General features: G+C 35.9%; 1 protein-coding gene across 4 annotated transcripts in view; it reads right to left on the reverse strand.

Annotated features, from left to right (window-relative positions):
• GRIA1 (glutamate ionotropic receptor AMPA type subunit 1) overlaps positions 1-15,662 on the reverse strand; it is a 2,520,544-nt gene that overhangs the window by 115,713 nt on the left and 2,389,169 nt on the right. For 2 of the 4 annotated variants that reach the window (XM_044069490.1, XM_044069489.1), the window contains exon 15: positions 1,533-1,667. The exons of 1 other annotated variant lie outside the window; for it this stretch is intronic. In XM_044069490.1, coding sequence (XP_043925425.1) covers positions 1,533-1,667 — 135 coding nt within the window. Of the gene's footprint in view, positions 1-1,532; positions 1,668-15,662 lie in introns of those variants that run through there. One more of the 4 variants, XM_044069492.1, reaches the window with a different exon arrangement.

The raw sequence follows: 15,662 nt of genomic DNA on the forward strand, positions 1-15,662 counted from the left end.
CAGAAATTAAAACTGCAATTAATCTAATTTTTCATGGATCTCTGCTTTTGGAGTGCATGCTGCAATCAGTACGACGTGTGTGTGTGTGTGTGTGTGTGTGTGTGTGTGTGTGTGTGTGTGTGTGTGTGTGTGTGTGTGTGTGTGTGTATGTATGTGTGTGTGTGTGTCTCCCTCTCTCTCTCACTTAATTATTTACACTCTCATGCATACAACCACACAAACACACATGCAAACACGTCCACACAAAAACAAACATGTAGATAGACACACATGCTTTTCTTTCTTTTTTTAATTTAACTTTTCTTTTTATTTTATGCTCACTAAATAACAAATTGCTGTTTAACAAGCATAAACAATGACAGCTGTTTGCTTTTTAAATGTTTGAGATTTGCATTAGCTTAATATGCTGCATTGAAGCGATGGACTAATTTTTCAGTGGACATTGCCTGTATACTAATACCCTGCTGGAGGACATTCATTCTCCAATCAGACCGGTGATCTACAGATCACCCATTCACTGACAGAATATCTACAATGATGAAACTGCTGCATAAAAATGGTTTATTCACATCTTCTGTTTATGGTTATGCTGTGGGATGATACATGGGTAAGAAAGGCTATTAGTCAGGACAGGGTCCACAGACAATTCATTGCAGTTAATGCAATTTCTCTTCTCAAGTTCAAATGTTTTACACTAAACAGTATACCGTATGATATTAAAAAGTGATGCAATGCCACTCAAGTCTAATGCCGCTGAAGTTTTATATCACTTATATTTTAAAGGTGGCAGTAAACTGTAAAAACAGTGGATGAAAAATGGAGAAAACATATCAAACACATACTGCAGGTTACTGTACTGTGTCATTAGAAAAGGACTTAATTTAGCTATTGCTACAAAGACTGATCTAGTTTAATTAACTTTCTGGTGTCTGAAAGAATGTAAAGAGGATAAAAGTCAAGCACTCAAGGATTACCGATATTCAAAGCTCAGAGTTGCCTGGCACGAGTGTGATAACAAGAGAATAAACTTTCTATTTCTGGTTGAAATGTATTTAACTGTGAAGTTTCCTTATGAAGCAAGCTTTATGTTGTAGTTTATATCATTAATAATTTGCAGCATCTTGTCAAGATGCTCGAAATTAACAGCATCTTGTCAAGATGCTCATCATGTTCTAAATTTTCTTTATAAAACCAGAATGGTCGCTACTCTCTTGAGAAAAAAAAGTCTCAGTAAACAAACTTCAATAGATTATAAAAGATGTAATATGATTACAAAATTAACAGGGAGATTTGGAATTTAGTACTTAAGTTCCAGAAACAAGGACAGTAAGCCATATATGATGTGAATTACTCCTAGCAGATTTCACCTGCAATATTCTCTTCAAAACTAAAATCACTAACTGCACCGAGTGTCTTTCCTCCCTATATCAAATCCATCTGGCACATGTACACACTGTTACATTTCTTTCCTGGTATTTTAATGCCTTTATCCTGAAAGTAAGGAGTTTAAAAGGTTGTGCATTCTCTGCCACCTTCATTCTCTTGGATTCACTTCGGGACTTGTAGCAAAACTCGATTAAAGCAACCAGCATTGCCAGTCCCAGCCCTCCTATCAAGATATAGAAGACGCCAGCCACATTGCTTAGACTCAAAGCACTCGTTTTGTCCTAAAAGAAAAAGAAACAACATGAGATTACAAATCACATTATTTCAACATGCCGCATAACAGCTGCTTAAGATTTAATGGCAGAAATTCATCTAAATTCAAATGCGATGCATTATTTAAACAAATGCGTATGCAATGTAAAAATCATGCAGCATTGTTCATTTAATAACTTAACTGCACATAATATAATGCACATCACAATTAAATTGTATAAAATATTTGATTTTGTAGTGCATATTGGCTTTCATTCTATAAAACATGCAATGGAATTCATTCATAACTGCAAGCATTATTCATAACAATACTGAACATCCATCGGCGTCCCTCCCACACCCACCCTTACTGCAAGGCAAATAATTTCTGAACTCTGGTATAGTCAGTTAACTTAGTCATGCAATCAGAAATATTGCCAAATGAATTCTTAAGAGGTTTTGAAGAATTCTATGTAGCCATGGCAATACTCATGCAAGTAATAATTGCCTTAATTTTGGCTAAGTTATAATCCCACATGCTTAAAACATTTGTTGAGCAAGGATAATATGAACTGCATAACAGTGTGGTTTCTGTTCTAATAATGTGTTTCCATGAATATATTTTTTGCTTGTGTCTGTAGACTACACAGTTCATGTGTCACTTGGTGTTATTTCACAAACAATGGTTTTTGAACTATGACCTCTGGATTAAAGATGATCAATACCTAAAGCAGACTGTATTTAGTAACTATAATCTTGACTGGGTAATTGTTAGAATGTGATATGTGAATGTATGTGAATAAAATGAGAATGTTGAACAGAGCTGTAAAACAAATAAAAATGAAGTGATGAGGATGTGATATGTCTTATGTCAATCCATGTAAATGGGGCATGGCTGTTTGCAAACTGATTAGGAGCATAAAACAACCCCACCTCGGTGGTACTTGAATGCATCCAAAATAGTTGATATTTCACTATTTTGGCATCTCATGATACAGTTGTGATGTCATACATACATAGACACACACATGTGTGTGTGTGTGTGTCACTATACAAATATACATATATGTATATGGATACTATATGCATATTTGTGTTAGATGCAGATGAGAGCAAAATTTGAGATATGCAGGAAGTTCTTCATTCTACTGGTTTTGTTCTTCTGGGACTCACAACATTTCTTTCCTATTATGTTAACTGCCCAGTGCAAGTTAGTCAATTAACATGACAAGGAGAAATTCCAGTTCTGAGAACGGTATAGGTATAATGAGAAAGACCTCATTAGCAGCTCATAATTATGTTTTTGAATCCAACACCATACTGTCAAACCTGATCATTCTAGTATTCTCCTTTGCAGCTTATGCATCTCATTAACAGAGGCACCCTGCATGCATAGTCAGTCACACACATGCATGATCTCACACACACACACACACACACACACACACACACACACACACACACACACACACACACACACACACACACACACACACACACACACACACACACACACACACACACACACACACACACATTATTTCAGTAAAACAGGTAATCATTTCAATATATTTAAATCTCTCTTTTTTTCTTTCCTTCCTTTCTTAGGTATGTGCCATTGTTAATGTATTGTAAACCTAGACTCTCAAAGGAACCCTCATTGCCCAAGGCTCTGAAGACCATAATTCAATCCCTTCATGTCTGTAACTCTGTGAATATAAATTCAAAATCTTAAGAATAATCCACATATAAATAACTTTATTCTTGTGGAAAAAGGTAAAAATTATTTTGGTGAATGTGAACGTACAGCTCTTATGATCCTTTGCATAATGTATCTATGTGAATCCCCAAAAAGTTGCATCTTCATCTATTCTAGGTATGGATTTAGCAATCTGTCAAACCTCATGACTTTTGAAATTCATGAATACAACTTTAAATATGGAAAAGAATGAGAAAATGGAATCATAATTTTTTGCTGATACTAAACTAAAAGTGGTTAGCACTATCAAATTTTAAAATAACATCAAACAGTGGCTGTATTAAAATGGTTAACTGAGCACCACAACTGGAGAAAGCTCTGTGACTGAAAATGTTTCTCTGACAGAAAATATAATCAAAAATAAAATTTCGAGATACTTATTAGGTAATTTTATTCACTAACAGAGAAAAGATTTATAACTTCAAATTCTTCAAAAGCTATAATTTTTCTGTCAGAATTTCAACTGCTTTGTTAAGAGAGAAGAGGCTTCAACATGAGCCACCCAACAAATGGCATTCAGGATTCTTGTGTCAATAAAGATATCCAGTCACTAATATCTAGTATGTAGAATGTACTACTTAAAACAGGCAAACTAGATATTAAGCTAGAAAGTTTCAAAGAAGAGAAAAGTAAGAAAAGAGAACATTAGAAATTATCAAACAACAAAGTACACTAATCAGCAGTATGGATGAAACTTTAAATGATCCTAAAGGAAAAATAACTGAAGGTGAGTCTCAGATTGAATATTTTTAAAACAAAATAACTGGGTCATAGAAAAACTTGATGATTTAGAAAACAGACTGGGATGAAATAACATTAGAATTTATGGTATACCTGAAAAGAATGATGGAGACAGTACATAGTAAACTTCTTAACTACTTAGCTACATAAAACATTAAATCTACTTGAAACATTATCTTTCAGAATTGAAAGAGCACATAGAACCCTGAATGCACCTTCAAAGAAATAAAACTCACCATGATCAATAATAGTGAAGTTTATGTATAGCTTAGTAAAAGATCAAATATTAAAAGCAGTATGGTCCAGCTCTCTGATTAAAACAGGTTTGCATGCAGTCAGATTTGACAATGATTATTCTAGTAAAGGAATGAGTAAAAGAAAATCCTGTTTACCACTGATAAAGGAACTTAAAATGAACAATATTAAAGACAGTTTGTTTCTTCCTGCAAAGAACAAATTATTTCTTTCTGAAGAAACATGCTAAATGAGGTATAGACTTTTGTTAACAACAATAAAATCCTTAATAATACTGAAGAAATGGAGTGCAACAGTATATCCCTGAAGAAACAGAATGAGATGAATCCATGGAAAACTATTTCTGAAATTAGAAAGCTAAAAACAAGTGACTCATTCTCTGATTGCAGGACTTTTATTCTCTGAAACAATAAATGTGCCCTTTAAGTAAAAGGCTGGTACTGGACTTTAAGCTTCAAAACATTTGTAAGTATATATTTATATTTTAAGCTAAACCATTTTTCATGATTAGGAATATAATTGGATAGTTTTAATGTTTTACTATAATTACAGTGCAAGACTTAAAATATTTAATTTAACTAAACTTATACATGTATTTCTAAATGTTAAACAAATATTTCCCGTAAGAGAATGTCATTAAATTATAAGCAATAGAATTGGTAACTTTAAGACTATAGAAGTCAAAAATGTTATTTGTTCAGCTTTGCTTAGTATATGAATTGCTGGGTTAACTGAATGTTAGATCTAAGTAATATGCTAATTAGAAGTACTGAAGTGATGGCGATTTTCTTTGTTCCTGTTTGAACACTTTGCTTTCACAGGTCATTTATGAAGCAACTGACACTTGGACAAAACTTGAGTCCAAAGGAATGTTCCTTTTCTGTCAGAATGCTGGATTCTTCAAACATTGACCTGTCCTGAAGAAAAGCTGGATCAAAGTTAATCACTAATGTCAGTGAAAAAAAGAAAATAACTTTATTTGTCATTCTTGTTTTAATTATATATTACATACAAAGCAACTGGCCCTATTGGTAGTTTCACACAAAAAGCACCATACCCTGAGTTGTAGTCCAAAGTTAAATGAAAGCATATAGGAAAAAAAAAAAAAAAAAACAGGTTTCCAAATGAACAGGTCCATGAACTCACTTTAATAAATACAGGTCAAATACATGTTTAGCACTTTCATCCCTACCATAGCATGGGACATCATCAGAACAATCAATCTCACAAAACCACTACTTAAATACATAAAAAAATCTAATTAACTGTTAACTAAAGCAATAAATGCAATTAAATAGCAAGCCTTATTATTTTCTTAAAGGCCAAAGTACCCCTTATGTCATAATACACAGAACCATAATAGTAATCTTAAAAAAATCACATAAAAACATTTCATAAAAATTGTTAATAAGTAAAACAATAAGAATTACTTATTAATTAAATTAAATATTTTAGAGGTCCAAAGCCCTCTTTTTCAAAACAGGTAAAATAGAAACCAAATCATTAGTGGTGCAGTTGTAGCATGGTCACCTCACAGCAAGAGGTTCTCTGGTTTGATTCTTGGCTGGAATGCCTTCTCCCTGCATTTGTGTGGGTTTCCTCTCACGTTGCAAAGACATGCGTCTGGAGCAGTTCACTCCGGGCCTCCGCTGAAAACTGGTTTTGTTCCAAGTCAGACTTCCCTGGTAAACAAATGTTAAATAAATACATAAATAAATAATACCTGGTAGTAAGAAAGCTTTTAGCTTAGTTATCCGGTAATATTCCCTTAGTTCAACAAAAAGTTCCCACCACCATCCCCCTGGATTCAAAGTCACTAGTTCTAAAATTCCAAATCTAAACTTTGTAAAACCAGGACATTGTAGTGAATGCTTAAACAGAGAGTTGTTAATATTCTTTTTAGACATAGGATATAAAAACTCATGAATCCTAGTTTTAAGTTTCCTTTCAGTTTTCCTCATGAAGTAACTTCCGCATTGGTCACAAATAGAAATGTATACCAGCCCTTTAGTATTACAGTTACCTTAAATCATTTTGACTGTATAACCAACATCCCTTAGAATGATGCTGTCCATACCTAAAATACAGGGACATTGCCTACATGTTCCACATTTTGTTGTACCCTTAATAGTAAGAGTAGAGGGCACACTTATGCTCTCAAACAAGAATTTAAAATTATTTCTGGTCTTATACACAAGACAAGGTTCAGTACCTAAGACCTTCAACACATTATGGTTAGTTTTAAAAATCATTGAATTTCTCCAAATAATGTTTTTAAGCTCTTTCTCCCCATGTCCATAAGGAATAACCATATTGTTGGAACAGCTGGGGGTGTCCATTGGCATTCATACATGATTCCCTGTACTCGACATCACCCAATAGTGGTTTAAATTTTGTTCATAGGGTGGTACTAAGATATCAGACCTAGGGCCTATACAAGCCTAGCCATAACAATTCCCTGGCTATTTCTTCCCACAGTATTTACTTCCCTGGACCAGTGTCTAGCAGGGTGATTGACATGATCCCCAGAGTGAATTTCCTATCTCCCATCCGATCATCAAGGTTCCTTTTGAAGAGGGCCAAAGAGGCGCTCTGCATGACATGTAGTCTATTCCAGAATCTGGGGAGTCTCTGGGTCAGGAACCTATCCCTCCAGCATGTTTTGTTCATTGTGATGACAGGGTTTAGATCCCTGGAGTGTGTGTCTCTGAGGGATAGGGATTTCTTTAAGTGTAGCATGTCCAGCAGCTCTGGGTTTGCCATGGCCTTGTATGTTAAGCAGAGATTGCCTCTGAGTAGAGTAGTAGTTCCCCAACCTGCCAGTACTTCCACTTTTATATTATTGAATAAATCAATAGGAGTTTAAAAACATATTAGTAATTTTCTCCATTTCCATATTCAAGTTGGCAAAATCAGAGCACATTCTTTTTGTTGAACTAAGGGAATATTACTGGATAACTAAGCTAAAAGCTTTCTTAGCACCAGGTATTAACGAGTTGGTTTCTATTTTACCTGTTTTGAAAAAGAGGGCTTTGGACCTTTAAAATATTTAATTTAATTAATAAGTAATTCTTATTGTTTTACTTATTAACAATTTTTATGAAATGTTTTCATGTGATGATTTTTAAGATTACTATTATGGTTCTGTGTATTATGACATAAGGGGTACTTTGGCCTTTAAAAAAATAATAAGGCTTGTTATTTAATTGCATTTATTGGTTTATTTAACAGTTAATTAGATGTTTTTTATGTATTTAAGTACTGGTTTTGTGAGCTTTATTGTTCTAATGATGTCCCATGCTATGGTAGGGATGAAAGTGCTAAACATGTATTTGACCTGTATTTATTAAAGTGAGTTCAAGGACCTGTTCATTTGAGTGCCTGCTTTTTTTCCTATATGCTTCATAGGTGTGTACTAGGCTAATGGCCCTGGAGCCTTTACAGGCCTAGCCCATAGGATTACCCTCGCATCATGCCAACCGACCTTAATTCCCAGTGCCTCTGTCGAGTACAGCCGCTGGAGTGATTCCCGGGGTGAATTTTCTATTTCCCATTCACTCATCAAGATTTCTCTTGAAGAGGGTACGTGAGGTGCTCTGTTTGACATGTATGGGAATTCTATTCCATAGCATGGGCAGTCTCTGGGTTATGAACCTGTCCTTCCAGCACATTCTGTTGACTGTGGTAATGAGGCTGAGGTCTCGAGTCTGTGGTGCACAGGGATTGGGATTTCTTTAGATGTAGCATTTCTAACAGAGCTGGGTCAGCCATGGCTTTGTAAGTCAAGCAGAGATCGCCTCTAAGTAGGCAATATGAGACAGAGAATAGTTGGAGTTTTTTTTGAGTCTGTCCATATAGGATAAGTGTTTAAGGCCTAGGATCCTCTTTGTGAGGTACTTTTGCAGCATTTCCAGTTGTTGCAGGTGTCTAGTGAGGTACATGCGAAATGGGGCACTGTACTTGATGACTGTCCTAATGAGGGAAGAGTAGAGGGAGACAATGAACTCTTTCTTCCTGGATGCAAAACCCTTAGTAATGAGTTGTGCCACATAGGACTTTTTGACCACAGTGGCAATGTGGTGGTCAAAAGAGAGGTTGCTGTCAACCTGTGTTCCCAGATCTCTCTTATAACACCTTCTGTGTTCAGTGGACTACGATCAATGTGGTAATTCTTGGGAACCAGGTTTTTCCCAAAGGGGAAGATGATACATTTTTTGGCACTGAGCTTAAGGCCATGGTTCTGACATAAGTCGTTGGTCTTAGTGAGGCCTTTCTGTAGGATCTCAACATCACTTGGGGAATAAATAATAGCTCCCAACTTGCAATTGTCTGTGAACTGTGTCAGCTAGAGTCCCTTTGTGTTGGCCTGTACTTCAGAGAAGCAGATACCAAACAGGAGAGGACCCATGACCGAACCCTGTGGGACTCCACTTGTGACTGGTCGGCAGTCTGACTTGGAGTCGGCTACTTTCACAGTGTGTGTTCTGTCAGCCAGTTTGCAACCCACCTAGTGATATAGGGGTTGATGCCTAGCTTAGTGAGTTTCTCTATGATTCCTGACTGGGGAATGCTATCAAAGGTCTTGGCCAGATCAAGGTAGGCTGTATGAACCACCTTGCCTTCATCCACATCTCTGCTGACTGACTCAAAGAAGTTGACCAAGTTGAGCTGGCATGATCTACCCTTCACAAAACCAAACTGTGTGGGATCCAGAGTTTGGATATCCCCTATATCCTTGTTTATTAGATCCATGATGATGCATTCCATAGCTTTGCATTAGACTTGTCAGGCCAATGGGGTGATAGTTCCCAGGGTCTGTAGTCTCTCCTCCTTTGTGGAGAGGGATGACTGTAGCAGTCCACCATTCTGTAGGGACAAAGTCTGAAGTGAGGCTGTGATTGAACAGGGCACACAGGTGAGGTGCCAGTTCACTCTGTAGTTCATGTAGAACACAGCCAGGGATATTGCCAGGTCCCAGAGAAGCTGTATTCTTGGCCTTGGACAGTGATATTTTAACCTGTGCAGCAGTAACACTGGGTGTCTGGCAATCTACTGGTACTGTGATTGGTCCGTTGGTGAGGGAGAGGGGTAAAGATGGCACTGAATCTGTTGGTCAGTTTATTGGCAATATCTGTTGGCTCAGTATAGGAGTTACCATTTTGTAGTAGCTCAGAGCAAATCTGGGTATTGCCATGGAGATTCTTTACTTAACTATAGAAGGCCTGTGGTTGTCTTTACTATCTGCTGCAATTCTGTTTTCACAGCTAGCTTTAGAGGATTTGATGAGGGATCTCAACTTTTTGTTGAGGCTGATAAGGGAGTTTTTCCAGTCTTGGGACTTTACCTTATTCCACATCAGTTTCCTCATTCTGTTGTACAGTTTGTTTATGGCAGGAGACCACCAGATTTGGTTCCTTTTTTTTGGAGAAGAGCGTCTTGGATCTATTGGGCATGGCGAGATCCATGCATTTGTGTACATGTTCATACAGTGCATTGGTGCATAACTCAGCGGTCATGGAACTATTGTCCATTTTATGGCTGCCGTGAAGTTAGTCATCTCTGTTTTTAGGAGCCCAAAGTTAGCTTTGGAGAAGTTTTTCAAGATGGTTACCTTTGCGGGGGGGGGGGGGCAAGGATATTGGTACATGAATAGTTTTCCCAGTTAATAGAGGGGTAGTTGAAGTCACCCAGTATGAGAGTGTTAGGTTGGACCTTAATATTCTCCAGGGTGCTTAGGAACGTGGAGTGTGAGACTTGGGACATATTAGCTGCACCTGAAGTATCTCTGATGTACTATGTTAATCTACCAGTCTGGAGGTGTGAGCATCTTTTATGAATATGGAAACAATTTCTGGGGCCGAAAGGTGTGGAATGAGTTATAGTCTGGTAGTGCAGGGGTTCTTTCTGCTGCCTTGAAGCAGGTTTCTGTTACAGCACAAATGTTGATGTTCTTCATTTTAAGGAGTGCTTTGAGCAAGTGCATTTTGAGATTTAGACTTCTAGCATTGAGAAGCATGATCCTCAGATTGCATTTGTTTGTAGCTATTACAGTGGTAATTTGGTCTTTGGAACACTGCCTAAAAAGGCACTATGGGGTGGCTAGAGCCTTGTCTAGTATCCAGAAGAATAGGGGTGACAGATGCAGGCCATCTCTGGAAAAGCATCAAGGTCTGTCAATCATGCCATCCCAAACAGACATATTGGATCCTCTTAGAATGACACCATAAACTTAGCCAGTTGTTGAAATCAATCATTTTCTACTTGTACTGTGGTATCATTCTGGGTGATGGTAGGATGCTGCTCAGGGCTAGGGTCATACCCGCCTGGGATACATAATGCCACTGATAAGCTAGAAGGCTCCTCCATGTCTCTTTTCAAGTAGACCAGGGAGGTACATCTCAGGTCATTCACATCCACATGTACAATGACAGAGCCATATTTGTACCTGTTGTTGAGGGACCGAAGTGCATACGTTATGTGGTGGATCCTGGCAGCTGACTGTTACTTTTTCCTTATTCAGCCTAGTGAGTGGGACGTCAGTGTGCCTCACTATCAAGTCGCCTATGAGTAGTGTATTGGGCATGCTGTTTTGCCTTAGGGGCTTTGGTTGAGTGGCACACTGTTTAGGAGAGTTGTGCGTCTTGTGATTAGTGTTGTGGTGGTCGAGTGCATTTCTGCCTTGGAGGTCTCTGCTGCTTGGGTAGATTTTTACTGAGAGCTTCTGTGAAGGTCGGTGTGTGGTTTGTGTTTTTATGTGAAGGCAGTGCTGGTATGTGTTCTGGAGGGCTATGTGTTCCATGTGGTGTGGTACAAATGTTGACCTTCTCCTCTTGACAAGCTATTCTGGTCTGGGCTGGAGAGTGCATGGCTTCCAATTCGGATATATAAGTGCATCTCTCACAAGTCTGAGTGTTGGGAGGTAAGAGGAGAGGGTTGTCGGTGTAGATGAGGCAATTGCTATATGGCCTCAGGATGCCCAAGTTCACCAGGTTAATAAGAGAAAGGACAGGGAACTGACCTTTAGACATGCCTGGAGAGGTGGGCATTAGTAATAAGTACTGGAGCTGTTTCCTTGAGAACGGTTAATGCTGGTAGTACTTTTCTGTGATACAATAATTGCCGCAAGAAGTCTGGTATAGTGCTAGACTAATAAGCTAGTGAAAGTGCAGGAGGGGAAAGAACTAGCAGATCTAACGGAAAAATTGAAGAGCAGACTTTGGCACCACTCAGAAAGGCGGAAAACAAGTGCACACGTGGACTTTTAAACCAGAAAGTTGAAAGAGATGGAAAAAATATCCAAATGGCCAATAAACTACAATTTCTTGGCCAGAAACCACTCCTCTTGTGGTAGATAGGCTACCTAGTGCTTTCCACTCCCACTGATAAGCTAGAAGTACAGAGAGGCATGGGGGGCTCAGACGCTTACATACAGTCCTGGATACAGCAAATCTGTATCTGGACTAGACTAGTTACAAGAAAGGCGGGAAACAAGCGCAAACGTGGGATTTTTAACCAGAAAGTTGAAAGAGATGAAAAACTGTCCAAATAGCCAGTAAACTACAATTTCTGAGCCAGAAGCCCTCCTCTTGTGGTAGATAGGCTACCTAGCGCTTACCACTCCCACTGCTAAGCTAGAAGGCTTCCCACCAACACAGAATGACTTGGGGTGGGCTCAGAAGCTTACAAACAGGCTTGGATACAACAAATCTGTATCTGGACTAGACTAGTTACAGGAAAAGCGGGAAACAATTGCAAACACAGGCTTTTAAACCATAAAGTTGAAAGAGATGGAAAAACTGCCCAAACGGTCAATAAACTACAATTTCTGGGCCAGAAACCACTCCTTTTGTGGTATATAGGCTACCTAGTGCTTACCACTCCCACTGATAAGCTAGATGGCTTCCCTCCCACACAGAAAGGCTTGGGAGGGGGTTCAGAAGCTTATAAACAGTCCTGAATACAGCAAATCTGTATCTGGACTACATTAGTTACAGGAAAGGCAGGAAGCAAGCTTAGATTTTTTTTTTTTTTTTTTTACAGAAAAGCATCTAAAACAGCAATAAAAACAATTCAAGTGCAGTGCAAGCTAGCACAATTGAGTGTGTAGCAATATTAAAGCAAACACAGTTTAAATAAATGCAATTTATTCAAACTATATTCTGAACTGAATTCAATTATTGTTTTTATTCAACTCTGAACAGTTAGAAAGTGCCAAAAAATAAACTTATCAGCTGAGAAGCACATTCAGTCAGAACACAAGGAGATTCTAGCAAAGTTTTTTTTTCATTAGACTTTGGACTACTACTCAGAGTACGGAGCTTATGGTGTGAAACTACCAATAGGGCCAATTGCTTTGTATTTATTTTTTTCCAGTGGTTTTTCATTACTTAATTATATATTATAAATCTACTCAAAATAACAAATGTTTTCCTTTCTTAGACATGAAGACTTGATAAGACAAAATGTATAGTAATGTTTTATACTGGAATTCATCTAATATAAAATTTGTTTACATTTTGTATATTAATAGCTTATACTGCAGCTTTGTTTAATCTAACTATACATGTTAACTGTACATATTAATTGAAAGAACTGAAAGAAATTTGAAGCTGGGTCATCATGTGAACTTTGAAACTTTTTACATGTTGTATGTTATTAGATTCAATAAGACTACCTCAAATAACTCATTTCATAAGTCAAAGCTGAAATCTGAGTGTTTTATTGCTGAATCAAGTCATCCATTTTGATAGAAATTAAAGTAGATGTTTCAATATATTTGAATCCGGGAAGGGAGAATGGGATTTGAAATGAACACATTGTAACTTTTGAATATAACACAGACTGCAATTTTTTTTTATTCCATAGAAAGAGCAAGACATCCATTTCTCTTTGTCCTCAGTTATGTATATATGATATATATATATATGTATATATATATATATATATATATATATATATATATATATATATATATATATACACACACACACACACACACATATATATATATATATATATATATACACACACATATATGTGTGCGTGTGTGTGTGTGTGTGTGTGTGTGTGTGTGTGTGTGCATCGATTTTCATTTGTATTATATTTTAGTTTGATACAATTACCTTTCACCTATAAATTCATAGATGTCTTTATTTATTCAGGTACCACTCAGTTATACTTATTTATTTAAAAGATCTGGTTATAATAATGGTGAATGACTGACTAATTTAAGAATATTTAATGGGTAATTTATATTACTATTACAGAAATAGGTATATAAAATACTATTTGTTAGATTATTTAATATTTATGATTAATAAAATAAATTTATTAAACATTTATGTAGTAATGGGGGTAGTTTTAAATGACAAAATACATAACTAAACTAATAGTTTCTTGTTATTTATGACCTCTATTTAATATATTATTTGTAAGTCATTGTAGCTTTTGGATAGTTTTTTGATGAATTTTTAGGTGTTGGTAGGTGGAGAAATAGTATGGTAATTTGCCTATTTTACAGGCAAACTAGGAATTTTGGTTTCCATGGTAAGTGGTGCTTTATTGGCAATATACACAGGTATAGTTGTAGACTTGTCTTTGTTTTTGCTATTTATGAGTTTTAATAGTTTAATTTGTAGAAAGGAATAATTAAACATGTGGAATGTTAAAAGTATTGGAGGAATGCACTACAATCTTATATACAATTAAATTAATATGGTGAATAAATGTGTTGCATTATCTTTTAAAAAATCTTTTAAAACACACAGTATGCATTTTTTATCTATATCTGTTAATGTACATGGATTTAATAATGACAACAAAAGGAAATCATTAAGAAGATATCTAACATTAAATACAGGAGACATTATCTTCTTCCAAGAGACTCACCTGATATATACAATATTTAAATAACTTAGGTTATGAAATGTTGTCAACTGCTTCTTTTAATGAAAAAAAGAGGAGATGTTCTGCTGTACTTTACAGAAAATCTATTGCAATGCCTAAGGTCATGGAATCCATTAATGATCCCAAAAGAATGTATAGATTTGTTATAATTTAATATAACAGCAAGCTCAATACACTAGCTAATTTTATTGGGTTGCAGGAATACCTGCAAGAGTGGCTAAAGATCACTTAAACTTACTACAATATTAATGGAAGGGTAGTTTAATTTTAGCAGGGATTTTAATTGCATATATAGTACAGAAGATACAAGTGAACAAAGCAAAGCTAAAATACTGGCATCAACTAACGCACTAAAGAGATGTATTAGTAATAATAATTTAGTTAATTTACTAATAAAAGCAGAAGATAAGTCACTGACACAAACTACAAATGATAGGATGTATGCCTCTCTATACATTTACTTAATATAGTGAATTATTTTAAAACTATTCCTTGTCCTTTATCTGATCATAATGCACTAAGAATTAATGGATATAAGGAATTTTTCAGAATTTAAGAATTACCTTAAGTAACAAATTTAGACTTTTTTATCTTTCAATGATAATGGTCAGGTTAGTAAAGTCATACTATGGGACTGCTTAAAAATGCAAATTAAAGATAGAATGTGAAGATCAGCAAGCAATAAAATGAAAGAGTGGGACAAAGATTTGTTAGAAATACAAGATGAAATACACAAAGCAAGGTTTGAACCACAAACAAATAAATTAGATACTACTTAAGTCATTAAAAATAATGACAAAATATCAAAGAGTTTTAATGCATAAAGTGGAGATAATTTTAGAAAAAGTGAACTTGCACAGTTATAGGATGACTTCAAAGCATCTACACAGATTAGCTAATAAAAGTAAGATGCAAAGCAAAAAAGACACAAATCAATAATATCCAAAAATCTTCTCATTAATAAGCTTACCACAGACATAGAGGAAATGCTTTCTTTTAAAAAAAAGTCCATGAGAACAAATATAAAAAATAATCCCGATGATTACAAAATTGAGAATTACTTGAAGAAAATGTTATCAATAAACGCAATGACTAATAGATATCTTTGTTGAATAAGCCTATTAACCTGGTAGAAGTTAAAGAATCTTTAATAAAAGGCAAAAATGGTAAAGCTCCAGGGTTAGATGGTTTAATTATGGAATTATATAGTCTCTTTCTGTCATATATTTTAGAATTACTGAGTGGCATTTTTAGGATAATTCAGAGTGACAAAATAATTCCTTCCTCATGGAAATTTTTTGTAATCTCACTTATTTTTAAAAGAAGAAAAGGATAAGTTAGTTTCCTTGTATAGACCTAGTTC

The sequence above is a fragment of the Protopterus annectens genome, chromosome 4.part0 (assembly GCF_019279795.1).
Source record: "Protopterus annectens isolate FY-2018-M chromosome 4.part0, PAN1.0, whole genome shotgun sequence".
NCBI lineage: Eukaryota > Metazoa > Chordata > Ceratodontiformes > Protopteridae > Protopterus > Protopterus annectens.